Raw genomic sequence first — 20980 nt, 5'->3', positions numbered from 1 at the left:
GAAACTAATATAAAGAATACAAGAAAACAAAAGATATAACTAAAAGAGGAGTCTACTCCAATTAAGAAACCTCAGTCATACTTCCAATACTCCCCCTCAAGTTGAGGCATGGATATCACACATGCCCAACTTGGATAAAATAATATAAAACATCTATCCATGTAAACATCTGCAACTTGATCTTCAAACTTCAATAATAGCTTATAGATTATGTCTGCCTTAAAGACTTCCATTTGCTTTGTCCTCATCCCTACTGCAACTTTAGGTCTCCAAGGAAGAATGCCCAAGAAAAAGGTAGAATCTTCAAATGTTGAGAATACCAAATTTTTGAGCAAATTTGAGGGAAATTATATTTTTTGGGTAACAACTGCTAGGGTACAGCAGGAAAAGCGAAACTTTAGATTTGTAGCAATGTTAAATCTCTAAAGGGAAAATTTGCCAAGTAATGGGACAATCTCCAAAGGAAAGGAAAAAATTGCCAAGATAAGTGACAATCTCCAAAGATAAGGGGAAAATTGCCAAGATAAATGACAATCTCCAAAGGTAAGGGAGATCAAGTTCTGCATAGGTCAAACACCAAATCTTCTGCAAGGTTAGATCTCCAAAGGAAAGATGTCAAGGTAAGGGGCAAATCGCCATGGGTAATAAAGATCAAGTTCTGGTATAGGTCAAAAAGTTAGATCTATAGCAATGTTATATCTCCAAAGTGGAAGATTGCCTAGGTAAGGGAGGACAAATTTTTGAAGGTAATAGAGATCAAATTCCACACAAAGAAGTCCTGAAACTGACAAAGATCAAATTCTACACAAGGAAGTCTGAAAGAAAGGCATTCGAACAATGACCTGAAAAATGTAGACAATACTCTTGAAGTAAACATTGAATCGTAAACATCTTCAATCTCCCCCTCACATGTAGCTTTACACGTGGGTAAATCAATGACAAAATAAATCCATATGGTCCGTAGTCTACCAAGTTAAGATAATGACCCGAATATAATTAGGAGAATTCTTAGAAGACAAAATCCAAGCCAATGGGCAAACTTGGAAAGGAAGAAATTGTAATGGTAAGATGAAAGTAGCATGAAAAGGTATAGATAAAAATCAGGGCAAGAAAAAAATTAAGCAAAAAAATAGTGGGTAAATAGGATTTAGAGAAAAGGACAAAATCTTAAAGCTCCAACTAACACTCTCATTTTTTATTTTTTTCTTCTTTTTTATGAATTTTTTTTAATTTACAAAATAGACCCCTAGATATATGAAAAGAACAAACAGACCCCCTGAAATATATGGAAATTCATTAAATGATCCAATGGGAATTCATAATAAACTCCCTGTAAATATTTGAATTCTTAATTAAGCTTGTAGAGAAGTTCAAATTTACAAAATGACTCCCTAGAAGGCAAAAAAACAGAATTTGAGGGGCAAATGTGTTATTTCAGGTTCAAAGAAGGGCTTACAAGGCAAAAAATAAAATTCATAAGACTTAAAGGTTCAAGTTGGGTTGGGTCGATGGGTTCAATGGTTCAAGATTGATCTATTTTGGTTTAATGGTTGGGTTCAATGGTCTCATAAAAGCGATGGCTGCAAGGGTTAGATGGGGTATGGTGGTCGATGGCGACAGGTTTGGGTGATGGGTTTCGAAAAGAGGTGAAGGGTGCAGAGGGTTGTAGTTGCAGATCTTGAGGCGATGGGTGCAAAGGATTGATTGCAGCGTTTCGATGGAGAAGGTGGAAGAGGGGGGGGGGGAATTATTTCTCTGGTTGCTGCAATGGAGGAAGAGCAGCAGTAGTGGAGGAAGTGCAGCCGCAGTGCTGGTACCTAGAATGGGTAGTTGCAGGTTGTGATGGAAGAAATACTGCTGGAATGGGTAGTTGCAGGTCCTAGCGATGGAAGAAAGACTGGTTGCAGGTGACGGTGGTGGGTTTAGAGGGAGAAAATTGAGAGAGAGAGAGAGAATTCTCTCTCTAGGGACAGTGATTGTGAAGTAGCAGCATGTGTAGCGATGGAGTGGCAGCGGCAATGACAGTGAGGCGGGGGTCTTTGAGGGGGGGGGGGGGGGGGGGGGGGGGGTTTTTTTTCTCTTGTCCCCTCTTTCTTCCCTAATTGAAATTAAGCTCTAATACCATGTTGGAATTTGAAGAAATTATTGATCAGAGGTATTTTTTATTCATAGGCCCCAATGGGGTATTTATAAATTAAAATTACAACCTGAGTGAATCCTACTTGAGCAGGATAAGGAAATACAAAGCAAATAGAATAGAAAAACCAATCCTAGATATTAGGAAACCTAATCTAACACAAAATATGAAACTAATATAAAGAAGGGTAATTTTCATCTGGACCCCCTGAGGTTTGATCTATGTCATTTTTAGTCCAAAAAAATTGAGACTTTGCATCTGCCTCCCCTGTACTATAGATTAAGGCAGTTTAAGGACAAATTATTACTTTTATGACTAATTTGCCCTTTTTATTTTTTATTTAAGTAAAACTTTGCGATGGATGAAGAGTTCCTCCTTCACCCATCTTCTGATTAAATTGAGAAAAGGGGGAAATTTATGTTCTCAACAGTGCGCAAAGCCACATTTGGTTTCTTCTTCTATGGTGATTGCTAAACTTGTTCTTGAAGAGAACAGCCATGGCAGCCATAATTCCCGTCGCTGCGGGCGTTGAATGCTCCTACTTAATCGAAATCAGTTCCTTTTTTTTCCGAAACCTAACTCAGTTTTCTGTTCCTCGTCTGTCTCATCTCCAATCGTTCACCGTCCTCCCGCCGTGGCGAAGAAGAGATGAGCTTGATTATTTGCTCTATCATGGGCGGAGTGGATAGGTAGTACTAAAGAGAACACCGATGAGTTTAATCTGATTTCAGTGCGAATTGTTGAGAGATTATCCAGAAAGAAATCGGAGCGGTTTACTTACCTGGTCGCAGCTGTCATGTCCAGTTTAGGAATCACTTCCATGGCTATTGCCTCTGTTTATTATAGATTCTACTGGCAAATGGAGGTTATTTCTCTCTCTCTCTCCATCTCGATCAGAGTTTTGGAATTTCTGGTTTCATAGCAATTGTCAGGCAGGGAGAAGAGGTTCCTGTATATTTGCTCCAAGTGTAGGCGCTGCAGTAAGTATATTTTCTCTTTCTCTGTCACCAAAACTCAACTCAAGTGAAGGAGGTTTTGTAGTTAATCGATGGATTTCTTGAGGGACCATTTGATAGATTACACTAATGGTGTTGAGGAATTTCAGGTGGGAATGGAATTTTGGGCTCGATGGGTGTATGTAGGCCATTTGCTCAACTCAACGAAGAAGATGGGTGAAGGGAGAATCTCTTCATCCATCTTGCTAAGATTTTTCTTAAATTAAAAGGGCAAATTAGTCAAAAAAGTAATAATTTGTCCTTAAACTGACTTTTTCTATAGTACAGGGGAGGGAGATGCAAAGTCTCGATTTTTTTGGACTAAAAATGACATAAACCAAACCTCAGGGGGTCCAGATGAAAATTACCTTATAAAGAATATAAGAAAATAAAAGATATAACTAAAAGAGGAGTCTACTCCAATTAGGAAACCTCAATCATACTTTCAACAGACCCTCTATGGAGGGAGATGATGATGCCCCTACTCAGTCTTAGAGCTATAGAGACAGTGGTGGTGATGGTGCAGGTGGCAATGTTGCAGATAGAGGTGGAGAGGGCCAGCATAGTGGAAGCCAAAGGAGGATGTCATTGATCAAATTCACTGGTGAGACCCAGTTTACCCATGCTACACAAGATGTTGACCACAATGGTCGACCCCTGACTTATAAGAGGTCTGGCCATGGCTCACAATCATAGAGTGATATGAGCACGCATGATCAAGTAGAGAGCATGGGGATATGAGCTTTTACACCAATAGTATTAGTAGTTACCATTAGCCTTGGTAGTCCTCGGAGTACGCATACACTAATCACACCAATGGTTCTAATTATAGTGGCTACTCTTCGAGTCTTCGTATGGATGACATCTTCCTTAGGACCCCACCTTTGGAGAGTTTCCCTATGGGAGTGAAGGTGGGTTGTTCAATGACTTCTTCAGGAACACTTTGGCTTTCAATCACATAGCATCGAAGTTTACCCCAGGTTGATGTTCCTTTGTTTTTCATAATATAACACATATGAGAGGTACTACAGCAGCTCACTGACTTGGGAAGCCTTCGTGCACGCACTCAGAATAGGATGCGGGAGCAAGTTGAGTGATACACACCAGCCCATCAGTTACAAGGTTTGAAATTTGCACACTCACTTTGTAACTTTCATCACTAGATTAATATATTACAACTTTACAATTATCTTAATTGTTTCACTTTAGCATTGAATATGATGTTTTAAATCCAATTTATAGGTTGTTAAACCATGGCAGATGATTATATTGCTTGGTAAACAGGTTGTCCCCATGTATCCAAGAATACAGAGGATAATATGTAAATACTGCAATCAAGTCCTCAACGGAGGCAAACTCAAGTTCAAGAGACAATAGGTTGGATATTATATGGATACATCCAAGTGCCATGTTGCCCCTCCTCATCAAATGGATGTTATTCGTGACAACTTGATGGAGTTGGTTGAACAACGCAGCAGACAGCAGGACCCGGGGGAAGTGAAGCTAGTAGAGATGGTGCTGGTGCTAGTGCTGTGGAGCTGGTGAAGGAGCTCCTTAGTTACACAATCATTGTCTCACTGATTCCATTTCATGGTTGTTCTCATGATACTTGTATTCTCATGATGTTGTAATGTCCTACTGAGTACTGATTAATGTGGAATTGTGTAAAGTTGAACATTCTTTTATGTATGTTATCACTTTAAGCATTTATGTTTTTATTTACATCAATTAATGGTTCTGTATTTCATGCTTTATAAAACACTGTGTTCATTCCTTCAACATTTCGGTTTCAAAGTTAGGGTTGAGTTGGAACTCATACATAGATTTATTTATTTTTTCCCCCTCACAAATCCAAGGCCAACACATGTTTAGAAGTCCTAAAATAGGCTAAATAGCAAGTTTCAGCCCAATCTGACCCCTAAAACCCATCAAGATGGACCCTCAAGTTCATGCAAGTTGGCCAATTCTTTTTTATCTAATCTTGGCTGAGATCTCGCGAGATATTACAAGATCTTGGTTTTTTGGCTGACTAAGATCAAGCTTGAGACCAAGATTTTGAACCATGACCATTAACAGGGGAAGCCAAGCTTTTTTAATTTCTCAATCCTTTTTCCTCTTCTTCATAAAATTCTATAGAGAAAGTTCCATCAAAGCAACACAAAACCCTATTAACAGTGACAAGTAATGTTATGCTAAACACCAACATTTATGAAAATGAAAGGAAGAAACTATTAAATTATAAATACTACTAACCTCAAAGAAATCAGATGTATCCACCAATGATGTTAATGAAAACACCAATCGCAAAACGGGCAGTATAACCATTCGCTGCTTATCAATCTCTACAGATATATCTCGGCCAACCTTTGTGTCTACCCGCCTAAAACTTCCCTGATAAATGACCATCTTATCAACCAATGCTCAAGCGTTCCACTAAAGAAAGTAAACACAAGTGTAAGCAGTACCTTCATTGGCAAACCAGAAATCTTGCATGAAGCAAGATGTTCCAAGGCACCCATGGAAAATAGAACCTGTGCACCAGGTTTCCCATAGTTGTGACTAATTCTCAGGAGCAGGGCAAATTCAGCCTCAAGAGTGCAAAATCGTTGCAATGAATCCAATGATCGCCAACCATCCTAAAAAAAATGAACAAATGGAAACAAGTAATACATATTTTCTGCAGGGGATGTCAACAATATGAATAGAAATGAGAATTAATTTACTAATGAAAAATGTAAAATTTGTAGCACTGCAGAATGACAAAAGAACTGAATTAAAAATAAATAAGTGCAGACATTAAAAGATAAAGATTCTAGAGTAAATACAGGCCAGAGATCACCATCTGGTTATGTAGCACCTGCACCAGCATGAAGGCCAATGACAGCTGTTGGATTCTATTAGGAGTCTAATAAGAGTTTGTATAGGAATTAAATTAGAGTTTGCATTCATGTAAACTTCTATCCCTTGTAATAGTCTACTTTCCACTTTATTATAAATAAAGGGCTTGAGATCTGGATATATGCCATTCTCCCACATTGTTTCTTTCAACATGGCTCGAGCCTAGTTCGTTAGGATCTTTTTTTCTCTACAAAATCCATCGGAGATTTTCTCCAATCATTGAGAATTTTCTGCTCGCTGGATATTCTCCCATCCGAATTCTTTTTTGTAACTATCGCTTGATTGGGAGCAACCCACCTTCTTCTTCTTCTAAATTTATTTTCTACCCATCGCCAATCTTCGTTCTCTGCTGGTTTTTCTCGTCTCGATTTGACAAATAAAGCAGAGGGAAAAATCGCACTTCGCGTTTTGTGCGCTTCCTTCGATCCGCACTACCGTGCTTCTACAACTTCAATTAGTGAGTTATTTCTTCAATTTTTTTTCTTGTTCTTCGTCTGGGCGATCATGAAGACTTGTGCTCATACACCTGCTGGTTTTTTAGTTTCGATTAGCCCAACGGATAAATACGATGGTTGAGGGTTTAATTTGTAAATTTACATTCTTCTAGGGATATTTTGTAATCTGCATATTTTTAGGGATCTATTTGCAAATTTACAAATTTTCGGGACATAATTGTAAATTTGCATAATTCCGGGGTCTATTTGTAAATTCAAATAGTTATAGGACCTATTTGTAAATTCAAATAGTTTTAGGGACTTATTTGTAATTTCGTTTTCTGGTCGAATTAGAATTAGAATCAATCGATTGATCGTTCGGTCGATCGGATTCATCGAATCGATGGTGGAGAGGGGGGGAATTGGCTCATATCATCTCATTACCGACTTGTCATTACTTAGACTTGTTTGGGTTGTTCGGCTATTGCGTTTGGCGTTTTAGTTTTTGGGGTGAGGCAAGCTGCACAATTCTTTCAACATGGCGCCATCAATGATACTTGCTCCTTGGATCGGAATATTTTCCATTCTTCATTCTCTTTCGATAGATTTGCGACAAATTCTTGATCTGGTCTCGATCTGCTTCTGACTATTTTTGAGAGGACTAGTTGGATACATTACGGGCACTACTATCAAACCCACTCCGGTGTTTTCGGATAAATGGATATCAAGCGACTCTCTTATTATGTCATTCCTTTTGAATTCCATGCATCCAAATATTGCCGGTTACCTATTCTTGATCTGCAGCCATCTGGAGGCTACTTTTACATATGGCGGGGAATGATGCCGGTTTATGAGCTACGAAGCTTCATGAGACTACCAGGACTACTGTTCACTATTATGCTGTTGTGATCTCTTTGGGAGTTGGATCATTATGGGGATTATCACCCCACTAATCCGGATGATGTGGGCATATGGTACATTGATAAGATTCGAGTATATGACTTCTTGGGGTTTGACGTGGAGTCGATCGGTGAGTCAAGTCTTGTCGTTTCCTTTCCTCACTGACGTCTTATGCTCTTGTTCGGTGTGAGGAAGTCGTCGATTAGTCTGCTTCATACTCCTATTATGGAGAAATCAGCTTTCTTTGTTTGACTAAATCTGATCCGTGGAGATTGTTGTGTGAGATGTCACACCATATCATACCAAGATTGTTGTGATGGAGTTGTGATTTTGAGCGAGCACAAGCGGGCAGGCTATCTTTCGCGTTCACCACACCCTCTGGCGTTGGTTTTTGGGGTTCGCTCTTGCGCTTTTGGTCTTCTCTGGTCCCTCCTCGCTTCTCTCTACCCCTCCAACTCCTCCTGCTCTTCGGTTTGGGGGGAGATTGGTCGTGGTTGGACTTTATTTGTCGGGTTGGAGGATCTACTTCTTTTGACTACATCTTCTAATCCGATCCATTCGGTATATCGTCTTCATTAGTGGCACCGTGGCTCGTCAACCCCTTTCAAATTTTGTCATTTTCTCTGGATTTGTTTTCTGATACTTTTATCTTACCATTATAATTTCTTCCTCTTCAAGTTTCCCCATTGGAATTTCCTTTGTTATTATCTTCCCACGTGTCGCTCACGTGGGGGAGTTGAGATGTCTACAATTCAAGCCTTTCATGTAGCTTCCTTATGGTTTGATCTTTGTTACCTTTGAAAGTTTGTCCCTTACCTTGATCTTCTACTCCTTTGAGTTTGTCCCTTACCTTGATCTTCCACTTTGGAGATCTAACATTGCTATAGATCTATCTTTTTTTCTGCTTGATCTCTGTTACCCGAGTTTGCCCCTTACTTGCATCTTCCCTTCGGTCTAACCTTGCAAAGCTTGTGTTTGACCTTTGGTAACTTGATCTCTATTACCTTTGGAGTTGTCACTTATCTTGACAATTTTCCCTACCTTTGGAGATTGCCTTGGAAACTTTCCCTTTAAAGATCTAACATTGCTACAAATCAAAACTTTCACTTTGGCTGTTTTACCCTAGCTATTGTTACCCCAAATATATTTTCCCTTAGATTTGTGCGTTTAGTCTTCTCACATTTGAGATTCTACTTCTTTCTTGGGGTTCTTCCTTGGAGACATAAAGTTGCGGTAAAGATGAGGACAAATCAAATGGAAGTCTATAAGGCGACGTAATCTATAAGTTTGAAGATCAAATTGCTGATGTTTACCTGGACAGATGTTTTATACTTTTTTGGTCAAGTTGGACATGTGTGATATCCATGCCTCAACTTGAGGGGGAGTGTTGGATTCTATTAGGAGTCTAATAAGAGTTTGTATAGGAATTAAATTAGAGTTTGCATTCATGTAAACTTCTATTCCTGGAAATAGTCTACTTTCCACTTTATTATAAATAAAGGGCTTGAGATCATGGATCAATATGCCATTCTCCCACAATTGTTTCTTTCAACAACAGCACATGCAGGCCCATAGATGCCATTGGTTATATCATGAGAGGCGGCGCACTACTTTTGCACATTTCTGGGTCTTGGTGTAGAAGCTACGAGACCAAGCAGCATTTTTTCCATAAAAAATGTCTCTGAGAAAGGCTCGTGCATATTTTACACAGTGGCCTTGTGATAGGTCAAAGTAGTCAAGTTTATCAACTGTTTTTTCTTTCCAGTTGAAGTTTATCATCTGCTTACCTTACTTAGCACTTCACACAAGAAACTGTTGATGCTGATTTAGGGATAGGATAGGGTGAAAGGACATTCATCTTTGTAATGATTATAATTAATCACAGATGAAAACTAAATAAGTATCAGAAAGGGCCAAAGCACATCTCCTTGTTGACGTAGTGTACTCCTCACAGCTTCTCCAATATCATGGGGAAGACGCAGGATGGTGAAGGAGTAGGGAGCACTCCGACCTATATCTTCAACAGAGTACTAAATTATTTATTAAAAAAAGAAAGAAGAAAGACGCTACCCCTCCTTTTACCCTCATGTCCCATCCCAACTAGAATCTCAAATTGAAACCACATTAAAAATCAACTCCACCATTCTCAAGCCAAACTTTTATGTATCAGGGTACACTTTGAAATTTCGTTTCAAACAGTCAAAAATTGGTGAAATATTTCAGCTTTGCTGAACCTTGAAATGATACCACATTGTTGAATGCCAAAACAACTATTCCAGACTTTTCAAGTACAAAATTTCATGGCAGGATTCGAAATTTCAAATTGAAGAAATGAATTAATAGTCCAAATCTTTTCAAGAATCTACTACTGATCTTTGGAGATATAGACCTCCTCCAGACTTATCTAAGCTCTCCGACAGGGTTGGAAGCAGATCCAGTGATGTTTGCACATATTTTAGTAGAAAGTCCTTAGCGTATCATCTTAATTTCTTATTTTTTTCTCCACTAAAATTAAGCAATGTTTAGATTTTTACAGGAGTGAACATCATAACATACAAGCCTGTCCAGAGTTTTTGCAAGATTCAAGAATCTTAAAACCCCAATTTTCTACATGTGGTAGGTCCATATAATTATACGTTAACCATGCTAGGCTTTATTTTCTCATGAAATTGCATGAACATTAGCCTGAATCACATAACGTCAATATTTAACTATGCATACAATATCTTATACAAGTTGAAAATACACAATATATGTAGTATTCACCTGGAATCATGGTACAAAATTTCACAAAATCTCAGCAAGATTTCGCAAAATTTCAGTTGCCTCAATATGTCTGAGATGAAACATGGTCCGAAATGAAATTCAGTTAGCTGACTGAGTTTCAAATATTTTGACAAATTTCAGTATTTCGGTGGCATTTCAGAAATTTCAAGAAATTCAAGGGATGTTAATCGTAAGTTGTAATTTGGTCATTCGTAAATAGTAACAGAGATTTGACTAGGAGGCAACAATTAGTGGACCACAGTTGTAACCCTAGGATCAAGGCATCGAAACAGCCTCCCAACAATAACTGTTGGAGTAAGACTACATAGGAAAATTGACCCCCCCCCCGAGGGCCTCTCCTTGTGCGGAAGCCTTTGGCACCAGCTTTGCCCTAAGTGAGATTTGACTACTTAATATTTGTTCTTGCATTTTAATAACACTTTCAATATTCTCTTGTATATCCATGTTTACATTTGTGAGAAAGGAGAATACAAAATCCAGTTTGGTCCACATAAACTCGGGCATGCGCAAATCAAGAAGACCATTTTGTGTTAAATATTAGTCAAAAATAGTATCCCTATTGTGTTTATTAGCCTTGAATTAGGTTGTGCACCAAAAGCCAAACCCACAAACCACATAAGACCCACCGAGAAAATCAATTGAAACATGGTACACCCATAGAAAAAAAATTCAAAGGAAACTCAAGTTTTGACCTAGCGAAAATGGGAAACCTAGGTGGGAAATTGAGAAATTTCGAGGAAACTTAAGACTTTTTTGTGCAAGTTTCGACATCAAGTTTCGAAAGGTTTTAGGGAGTATTTTAGGGTGAGACTTTGCATTTAAACTAATTAGAGTATAACTAATACATTGGCACATGCATTTTGCTAAAAAGTCAATGTAGATATGTCATTCAATGAATATAACATCAATGTAGAGTTGTCCAAGAAGTACACTATAAACTTATATACTTAAGTACATAACATTCAAAATATAATTTCTAACTTCAAAACATCAAATACAAAGTAACTGACAATAAAAAGAAAGTACAACTCAGTGCAAAGAGGAGTGCCTCGGTGGATCCATCATGTGACCTTAGTAGTACTATACCTATAACATCCTCTTCTCCAACCAACAAGTGAACAAACATAGACATCCCATGACATTTTATGCCTAGGGTTGTCAAGGTAATCCACAACTGCAACTTTATAAGTCTGGTCATCAACACGCCTAAGACAACCAATCTGAGGGAATACACAATTTGGATAGGGAAGTCCTGATGGAGGGGGTATTTGTCGTGGTATTTGAGGAAACATGAAAGAAACAAAAAAATTGAAAATTTGTAGAAGTTATGAAACTTGCAAGAAAAAGTCTTAGGTTTCCATGAAATTTCCCAAGTTTTCACTAAATTTCTCAGGTTTCCACAAATTTCCCATGTTTCCCACAAAATTTGGGAATTTTTTTTCTCATGAGCCAGGTTTCAACAAGTTTCGAGGTTTCGACGAAATTCCAACAGTTTCGATTGAAACTTGGGATTTTTTTCAGCCCCTTTAGTTTTTCATTTCAAGGTTCCCAAAATGGGAAATTTCGTTGGAAATTTGGCAAATTTTTCCGAATTGTGTTCTATGGGTACACCATTCTACCATGTTTCGCAAGAATTTTGATGAAATTTCGATATCTTGCCTGTCTCCACAAGAGACAAGATGATGTTTTCAACCTTGCCTAGAAACAAAGGTACCAAATCGAGCAACCTCTTTGGGTGATTCTTCTTAGATTAAATCACTTTTACAAGTTTATTTAAGCCAAAATAACCATCCCCTAAGTTTTCATCAAATAATTCAAGGAACCTTCAAAAATGAAGCCAAATGAATAGAACATTTATATTCAACTGAGAACTCCTTAGTACACAAACTCGCAGTCTCCATCTTGTTGCCAATCCCAAAGCAAGTTATGATGTGGGTTTTACTTGGAAATCTAATTGAGAAATAGGGTAATTTAGTAATTGATCTACCTTCATGTGATCCATGGTTTGTTTTATGGGCCTTGGTTCGGTTTTTCTAAAACTGGGCCCAATTAATAGTGGCTGATCCAAGGGGCTTAAAAATGTATTGGGTTGGTTCATTTATTAGTTTTTGGGGTGAAACAGAGCTCAACAGAGAACTCTAGGGCTACTTCTCTCTCTCTCTTCTCTCTTCTCTCTCGGTGGTGATTGATTCCAGGGGTTCCAAGGTGTTGTTTGATCAACAAGCAAGGGGTTTTGAGGTCTCGTTTTAGATCAATATTTGATTGTAGATTTGGACAGGTATTGTACTCATTTCTTTACCTTTCATAGTGGCTCTGAGCCCTCGCCTGCGCTGCAAGGACGTAGGCAGTTGCAGAACCCCGTAATCATGTTATTGTGTCTCTTCTTGCTTGTTTGCCCCTAATATCATTAAGGATCGAACCTCAAATTCACCCAACATTGGTATTAGAGCTAGGCTAGGGTACAAATCTTGATGAAAATTTGGGGATTTTTGGATTTTAATCCCTGTGAGTTTGATTCAATGCTTGGTGACTTTATTCTTGACATTTTGGGTGGGTTTACCACTCTGGTTCATTCAATTTCTTCATGGAACTGAGTTCAGTTCTTGGAATCTTCAAGGTTTTTCAATTATAAGTCCAAGTGAAGATAAATTCAAGCATTGTGAGTTCATTCTTGGCATCTTTTTACTCAATTATTATTCTGGCTTATTTTTCTTTTTGAATTAGAATCGGTCATCTATAATCTGGTTTTACCAGGTTAATTTCTTTCACTTCTGGTAACACTCTAGTGCTATTTATTGATTTTATTAAATGTTTGAAGCCTAGATTAAGTGATTCATATTTTATTTTTTATTCGGATATATCTCTTGCACGCAATCTGGTTAGGCCAGATTGAGATCTTTACCTATTGTTAACAATTAGGTCTCTGGTTTATTAAATTGTTAATTATATGACTGTCATGCTGTAAATTCGAATCTGTTCTTGTGCCCGATTCTATTTTGGTTGTTAGGATTCATTCCTGTATTCCAATCTGGTTTTACCAGAATGAGTTCCTTTCTTTCAGTTAATGATTTGTGTTATTGTCAGACCTAACTACTGACTGATTGTATGATTTGATCTGGGATTAGCTTCCATTGTTAATGCAATTTACACTGTTTCTCGCAGTCTGGTTTGGCCAGACTGATTTTGGCACCTTGGTTAACATAGAATTCTGTTTCGTAAATTTACAACTGTTTTTATCAATTGTGTTAACTGCAGTATATTTTTCTCTACTGATTCAAACTGTTCTTGAGCAATCTTATATGGCCAAATTGATTTATTTGCATTTTCTTAATTATATGGTTGGTATTTGATCAATTAATTAACAATGATATATTGCTGTTGTTAGATTGTTTCAGCTTATAACAATCAGATTCATTTGCGTGTTTTAGTTTTAGTTTTGTGCCATATTTATTTGGTCTAATACCTTGGGTTGATCTGATATAATAGTCTTGAATTAGTTTATTGTTTTGTCAATATTTTAAGACTTGTAATGCTATTTACATGTACATGGTGTTTAACTTCAAGATTCCCTTATATCAGAATTATTTTTTGGTAATTTGATAATTGTAAATTGTATTAGGCTCTGGTGGACACTGGCCAGTGTTGGAGAGCTAAAGAGTGCTATTATTTGTTTCTTTTGCCAAGAATATTGCCTGTTATATATGATATTATATTATAACTTATATGTGTTGTTTTTGACAACATTCTTGATACTTGTACTGGCATTTTGTTTGTTGTAGTTGTTGGTTTAAATTCAGTTTATTGTATATGTATCCTTTACGGTGTTTTGATAGTTTGTATGAGACCAAGTGGAGACCTTCAAGAGATCTAAGGAGTTGGGAGAGGAGTACTCTCTTGGTGTGGCTACCCCTAGCCCTGGTGTGGCTGTATGATAGGGTGAAAATCATAGATATCTTGGGCTACAGTGGGAGCTCTCGGGTAGAAATAGAGAAGTTTGTTGGGACTAGTATTTTTACCATTTGAGAGAGGAGAGGGAGAGAACTTTTGAGAGCCATATATGGGTCAGATGCTTTGTTTGAGAGCATAGACCCTACTTTGAAGACCTAGGTTATGGGGGGTGGCATCGGGTGCACACTTTGGAATACTCCTAAGTAGTTTCCTTTGTAAAAGGGGTGGTCTTTTATAGAGGTGCATCATGCTTATAAAAGAGAACTGATAATAAAATATAAAAATTAAAAAAGGGGGAAAAAAGAAGTGAGACATCATATAGTGTCATGCCTTCTACCAGTAATAGTCAAGATAATGTTTATGAAGATATGAAGTCTTGATCATTTATGGTAGTGATTAGTATGCTGATTGGTTTATTGTTTTTGGGTTATACTATCATATGTGCCCATAGTTGTATTGGTTTACTCGCTTTACTAAGGTTGGAAATACTGGAGTGTTGATGTGTAGTTCTGACATGTGTGATGTTAAGGGTTTTAGCACGGTTGGTTGCACACACATGATGGTTTCATTTTCATTCTGCATAATGTTAAGTATATCCCTAGTTTCATGAGAGGTTTGATCTCCATCAATAGCCTTAGATAGTGTTGGGGTCTTGACACAACTGTTGTCAAGGGTGTCCTCACTATTTGTAGAGGGTCACATATGTTTTCAGGGGTTATGGTTCAATCAAGTTCGTATGGTTTAGATGGGACTATGGGAGTACATACCTATAAGATGTTTCTGCTGGTTCATGTTATTTGTCTAGTGGGTTTGTCTTGCACCAATGCTACATGCTAGGTTAGGTCATGCTAGTATTAGGGCTTAGAGGTCATGTGCATTGTGTCCTAGACAAACAGCATAAGTAGAGTTGAGTGTTGAGTCCCTCACATCTAGTGTCTCATTAGTGTGGTTTTGTGGGGACCACTGTGTTTGTTGAGTTTTACGGAATTTACTTTGTTTCTTATCCCTAGTTGGTGTCTGCTCTAGGATGACCTAGGTGTGTTTGTTGATTGGCCTGTGTCTTCCCAGTGATGTGTGGATGGCAAGGTCTCAATGTGAGTAGTGATTGGTAGACCTTAGGAGAGTGTTTGCCTTATGGAGTGTTGTGAGTGATGGGGTTGATTGATTTCTTTAATATTATTTTCACTTCTTGTTAAATATAAGACTAAGAGGGTGTTTGTTATCCGAGGTTGCTCCTTCCATCATGTTTTTGGGCACCCAGATGTTTACTGTCTTTCTTCACAATAATTTAAAAGAGAGGATTTATTTGCAACCTGTTTAGGCTTTTTAACAACTGAATTGAAAATATGGCTTGTCTCTTTAAATGAATCCCTTTGTTGTTTCTTGCATATTCGGTATTCCCTTTGGCATTGGTATATAAGACTTGATTTTTTGTGTGTTTTGCATAGTGTTTGCATACGTGAGTTTGACAGTTGCCTATGTTTATCATTTCTTGTTCTGTGTCTTTGTGTTTACTGGTTTATATAGATTACATATTGATTGCATATCTTTATTTGAAATTTATTACATCATGCAAATTAAAACTCTGAACTTTTGAAACGAGAATACTTGGACTTGCTAGGGAAATCCTAGGGATTGGGATATACATGGTTGAGTGTGAGGGATCTATATATATTTGTCACAGTTTCTTATTTGACAAGGGTCACTGCAAGTTAATTTTTATTTTTCTAATTCAATTAAAGGTTCTTTAGCTGTTCATTTGTTGAACTTTCATGGCCATTGTCATAAATTAATATCATTTAAAGTTGAATGGTTTAAATTTTCCCTTCTCTAGTTGTTAGGTTCTCTAATGCATCATATGATATACATAAGACCTCCTTGGCTCTTATTATGAGCATTAGTGTAGATTCATGGCCTATCTTGATAGGAGTCTTTTGGTTTCGTCCCAAGTGGTTATTTGTAATGATTGAGAGGCTATGTTGGCTTAGTTTGTGTTTGGATGTCACCCATGAACATGCCTTTGAAGTTTACACTACACTGCCTTTTGTATTAAGTCTTGCCTGTTTCGACATTTTGTATATCTTGGATTTCTAAGAATGGATAAGCCTATTTGATGATTTTGATGCATCATGAAGTTGTGTATTCTTTGTTTTCTTTCTTTTATTGTTTGTGGTGATGTTCAGGTGTTCTTTATTGAATTTATCAGGTTTTTCAAATGTCACGTTCCTAGGGGAGATGCTGCTGGATTTTTCTCAGCACTTGAGCATGTTTTCTTATGCCATGTTATGCATATTTCATTGTCCTAGGTTTGGTACAGATGTATGCTTTGTTCAGCATATATTTCCAAAAAGCATAGTTTCTATTTTGGTGGTAGTTTCTATTTTCAGAACTTTCTATTTTAGGAGCTAGAAAGCTACTAAAGCTGTAATTTTTCGTTTCTTTTTTCTAGAGGACAATCACTTGTCTCTCAAGTTGTATTAGATTCATTAGAAGCTATAAATAAAAGAACTTTGTGATTCCAGACTCGTAAGCTAGAATCACAGGCCTCTTCTGCTAGTTCTTCATCTCTCTTCTCTTCTTCTTCTTTTCTCTTTTCTTTGTTCAAGTTCAGCTGTTGTTTTAATTATTTAATGGTTGTTTTCTAACAATTGCTTTTCTAGTGTCAAAACTGTGTTATGCTATGATTATACATGTATTTCTATCCTAGCTTGGTACAGGTTATGCCTAGTTGTGCATGTATTCTCTGTCCAGGTTTATTAGTATAGGGTTTATGCATTAATGAGCTGGTTCTTTTTGTTGGTACATCTCATTTGCATTCATTTGCATTTTATACCTGCTTAGTTATGTGTTTTCATGCATATTTGTTTAGGTTTGTTTAGGTGCATGAGTTTGTTTCTTTTCTTTGGTACTGCTGTTTTGTCTTTTTGCATCTTTGCAAGTACATGAGCGATGATGATTGTGGAGCTTGGATACACTATGGACTTGTAAAGATTCAACTACAAATTAAGGGGGAGAATTGAGAGAGAGGGTAATTTAGTAATTGATCTACCTTCATGTGATCTGTGGTTTGTTTTGTAGCCCTTGGTTCGGTCTTTCTAAAATTGGGCCCAATTAATAGTGGCTTAACCGACGGGGGTTTAAATATGTATTGGGTTGGTTCACTTACTAATTTTTTAGTCAAGCCTTTTTTGGGAAAACAGAGCATGACAAAGAGCTCTAGGGCTTCTTCTTCATCTCTCTCTCCTCTCTCAGTGGCGATGGATTCTGGCAGTTCCAAGGTGCTGTTCAATAGGCAATCAAGGGGTTTTGAGGTATGGTTTTAGATCTATATTTGACTGTAGACTTGGACAGGTATTTGTACTCGTTTCTTTACCTTTCTTGGTGGATCTGAGCCCCCGCCTAAGTTCCAGGGACAGAGGTTGCGGAACCCCGTAATCATGTTATTGTGTTTCTTCATGCTTGTTTGCCCCTAATAGCATTAAGGATCGAACCTCAAATTAACCCAACACCAATCTTTCTCCATTCTCACATGTATGTTACAGGTTATAGCCTAACACCCAATTAGCAAACTGATAAAGATGTCACCATGGCACTTTAAGAAACAAAAGCCTGAAAGTGATGAACTAGCTATCTTTTATCTATATGGTAAACTTCAAAGAAGAACAAGTTTACAAGAGCGACTTGTGGTTAAAAGAACACAAACCTGATAGGACATATTGCCAATGTCCAAAAAGCATGACCTCAAAAATCCTCTGCTTTGAAGTTGATTCAAGAAAAAATTTTCTCGATCAATACTAACAAATGCATCTAAAACATAGAGTGACATTGTCTTTCCAGCTTCACTTCCCTGGATTGCATCCTTCGTTACCTAAGGTTTACAAAAGTAGTTTAGGGTGCCAATAAAACCAGAAAAAAGGAAAGGGACATTTAAAGTCAAAGACTACAAGCTGTAATAGACCATGGCTGGGCACCCATTACAATTTACAAGAACAAAAAAGACTCCAATGACAATTTTGGAGGGAAAAAAGAATCCGTGTAGTACATTATCAGGTACAACCTACAAACCTAAATCCTGACATATTAGACCTGTAAAAAGTACATAGAGAGCAATACATTTTAAAGGCAATATTCCTCCTTTTACCAGCCATCGCACAATCACAAGCCAAACAATAATTCAGCCCAAAATCATCATTTCAAGTGATAAAATCTCTGTATGGACAGGCAATGGGAGCTTCGAACAGAATAAACAGGAAGAAGAAGAAAAAAAAGGTTGGAACAACTATAATGCATCTAAAGCAATGATCTGCAACACTACCAAGACTGTTATAAGATTTAAACTTAAAGAATGAAACCATTCCAGAACTCTAAGCAGTATTCAAATGATTATGAGATAGGTGATCAGACAACCTACATGGGAGAACATTTAGCAAATTCACTGTTTTACAATGAAATTTTCTCTGACGAATCCCTCAGGGCATATTACTGTTTTTAACTGGGGATAACTGGGAGCTCTTGGAATCGGGGGGGGGGGGGGGGGGGGGGGGGGGGGGGGGGGGGGGGGGGGGGGGGGGGGGGGGGGGGGGGGGGGGGGGGGGGGGGGGGGGGGTTTGTTGTTGGTGTTGTTTTGGTTTGTTTGGGGTTTTTTTTGGGGGGGTATTCAATCATAAAGAAGAATTGATCTAAAATGGATCACTTTACACAGTAGATGAACAGTTCCAAGTGGTGTTTTAACTTAGGATGCAAACTTGTACTAGATGGGTTGTAACACTTCAAGATTGTGTAAATATTAAATGAATTTCTTCATTTACAGTTGAAATTTTAGTTGTTTCCATTAAATTTTAGATTCTAGATATGTTTAGGAAGGCTATGTTCGAGAAAATATACAGAAGGTACGGCATACACTACCAAATTAGGATACGAAACAAAAAACCAATTTGGGAATGCTTTTTTACAAGCTAAAAGGTTCTAACATTTTTAATCCTTACTAGGATATCCATGAAGTTTCGGCCCAAACCATGCAGAGTTCCAGTCAATTTGAATTATTTTCCACAAATTGTTGAATCATGGTTGCTGGTGCTGCATTATTTTCCACAAATTTTGTATCAACAGCCATTCTGATTATTTAATCATCTTCATTGGATGAGCACCATACGTATCATGGTTGACCTGGTTTTATCTATGATCACTTTTAATGGAGAGGAATTCAGAAAAGAATAATGCCTACTATCGGAAAAAAATGAGGCAATTGCACAAAGTAGAGCACGTACCAGATCCAGGATAGGCTGAGCCTCTTTCCTTAGTATAGAAAAATTAGCCTGTGCTAACTCAGCCTGTTCTTTGTCGATCTAAAAACAACACACAACAAAGTTATATCTCAAAATAGAGTTCCTCTATCCAAATTTTGAACACTCAATATAAGCCATTCCAACCATGAGAATAAAGTAAAACTGGATACCTTCTGGAGGTCCAGATCCTCTTCTCCAACTTGCTCTTCATGCAGCAGAAACTGCAGTACGGATGCTGGGACATCTGGATCAAGCATGTGTCGACAGTACTGGAAATAGCTCAAAAGTAGTGCATATTGGCTGGGGGGAAATAACATAAAATCAAAAAGTTTCAGATACGAAATATCAAGATAAAGTACACAAAAATAATTCAGCAATAAGGCCACTTCCCATCCATGTCATTAACATTTGACAAACCTTCCAGCATTGTCTACCAACCAAACCCTTTCTCCATCACCATTCACATCCCAGTCCCCTTCTCATAAGATATTGACACCATCTGTTTTTCTACTTCCAGCTAGCCCCCTTCCCCCCTTTTCTTTCTTTCTTTTGGGGGGGGGGGAAGATGCCTTGCCACCAGGCCTAGTGGCACCCACAACCCCCCCCCCAAAAAATAAAAAAATATATAAATACAGCTTTTTTGGTTTGATACGATCTGCAACACTGCCGGAAAACAAAGGTGTGTTGTTGTTCTCTCATATCTGTAAGGACAAAAATCTCAAATGACTTCAATCTCACTCTGTCCAATATCTGGAAAGCCATCTTTTTTTATGTCAACTCCAAACTTACACAAAGACATTTTGATACTCCGTGTAACAGGCTTATTATTGTTACCTAGCTGGTTTTTTTCATTATTATTTTGATTTTGATTTTTTTGTTCCCCTTTCTGCTCTTAGGGCCAGCATTCATTAGACTGTGCTCCTCCTCTCTACCCCTTTTCTCTCTCCCCTCCCCCCTCTTTTTGGGGATTTAGGTAATAGAATATTTATAACCCCCCCCCCCCAAAAAAAAAAAAGAAATCAATACAAGCCAGTTAATGTCATACCGCCTTCTCAGGATTTCTGATGATTCCTGTCTTAGAATTGCCATGATAAGCTTTAACAATATGGCCTGGCAAGCACCATTTGGTAATTGTTTTACCAAGATAATATCAAGGCACGTGATATTATCAGAATTCACACCATTATTGCATAAGAATCTTTCATCTCGTAGTTTGGCCATGGACGTGAGTGCAACCTTGAAGCATATAATAAAGAAACATTCAACCACTTAATAATGTACAAAAATGTTGGGCAGCTTGAAGGAAAGAAGACCCAGTATGACAGCTGGATATAGACAAAATACCTGACTCAATATTGTTGCCATCTTTAACGAACAGTCTGGAGACGCAGAAGCACTCAGAGAAGCATCAAGTATTCTGACGCGATTGAAGAGATCAGATAATGTACAGGAAGACAGAAGAAAGTGGCATAAGCTGTAAGTTTACTTACTCGAACAGAATTTCAGATCGATTTTCAAAACATGACATCCTTTGAGATACAGAAACCTGACAGCAGTTACAAGTAGGATTTCAGAAAACAGAACTTCAGGAAAATA

General features: G+C 37.8%; 1 protein-coding gene across 1 annotated transcript in view; it reads right to left on the bottom strand.

Annotated features, from left to right (window-relative positions):
• Positions 1 to 20980, bottom strand: part of EMB3142 (nuclear pore complex protein (DUF3414)) — a 72176-nt gene that overhangs the window by 18841 nt on the left and 32355 nt on the right. Inside the window, exons 30-37 of the mRNA XM_089145372.1 lie at positions 20875 to 20930; positions 20729 to 20801; positions 20430 to 20620; positions 19555 to 19684; positions 19367 to 19444; positions 17803 to 17967; positions 5598 to 5768; positions 5386 to 5523 (exon numbers count right to left, since the gene is read on the bottom strand). Coding sequence (XP_089001498.1) covers positions 5386 to 5523; positions 5598 to 5768; positions 17803 to 17967; positions 19367 to 19444; positions 19555 to 19684; positions 20430 to 20620; positions 20729 to 20801; positions 20875 to 20930 — 1002 coding nt within the window. The remainder of the gene's footprint in view (positions 1 to 5385; positions 5524 to 5597; positions 5769 to 17802; positions 17968 to 19366; positions 19445 to 19554; positions 19685 to 20429; positions 20621 to 20728; positions 20802 to 20874; positions 20931 to 20980) is intronic.

This window comes from Hakea prostrata, chromosome 2, assembly GCF_041222555.1.
Source record: "Hakea prostrata isolate BN-2017 chromosome 2, UWA_Hpros_2, whole genome shotgun sequence".
In the NCBI taxonomy this organism is placed as follows: Eukaryota; Viridiplantae; Streptophyta; class Magnoliopsida; order Proteales; family Proteaceae; genus Hakea; species Hakea prostrata.
Note: the sequence above shows the minus strand (reverse complement) of the source record. Positions and strands in the feature narration are given on the sequence as shown.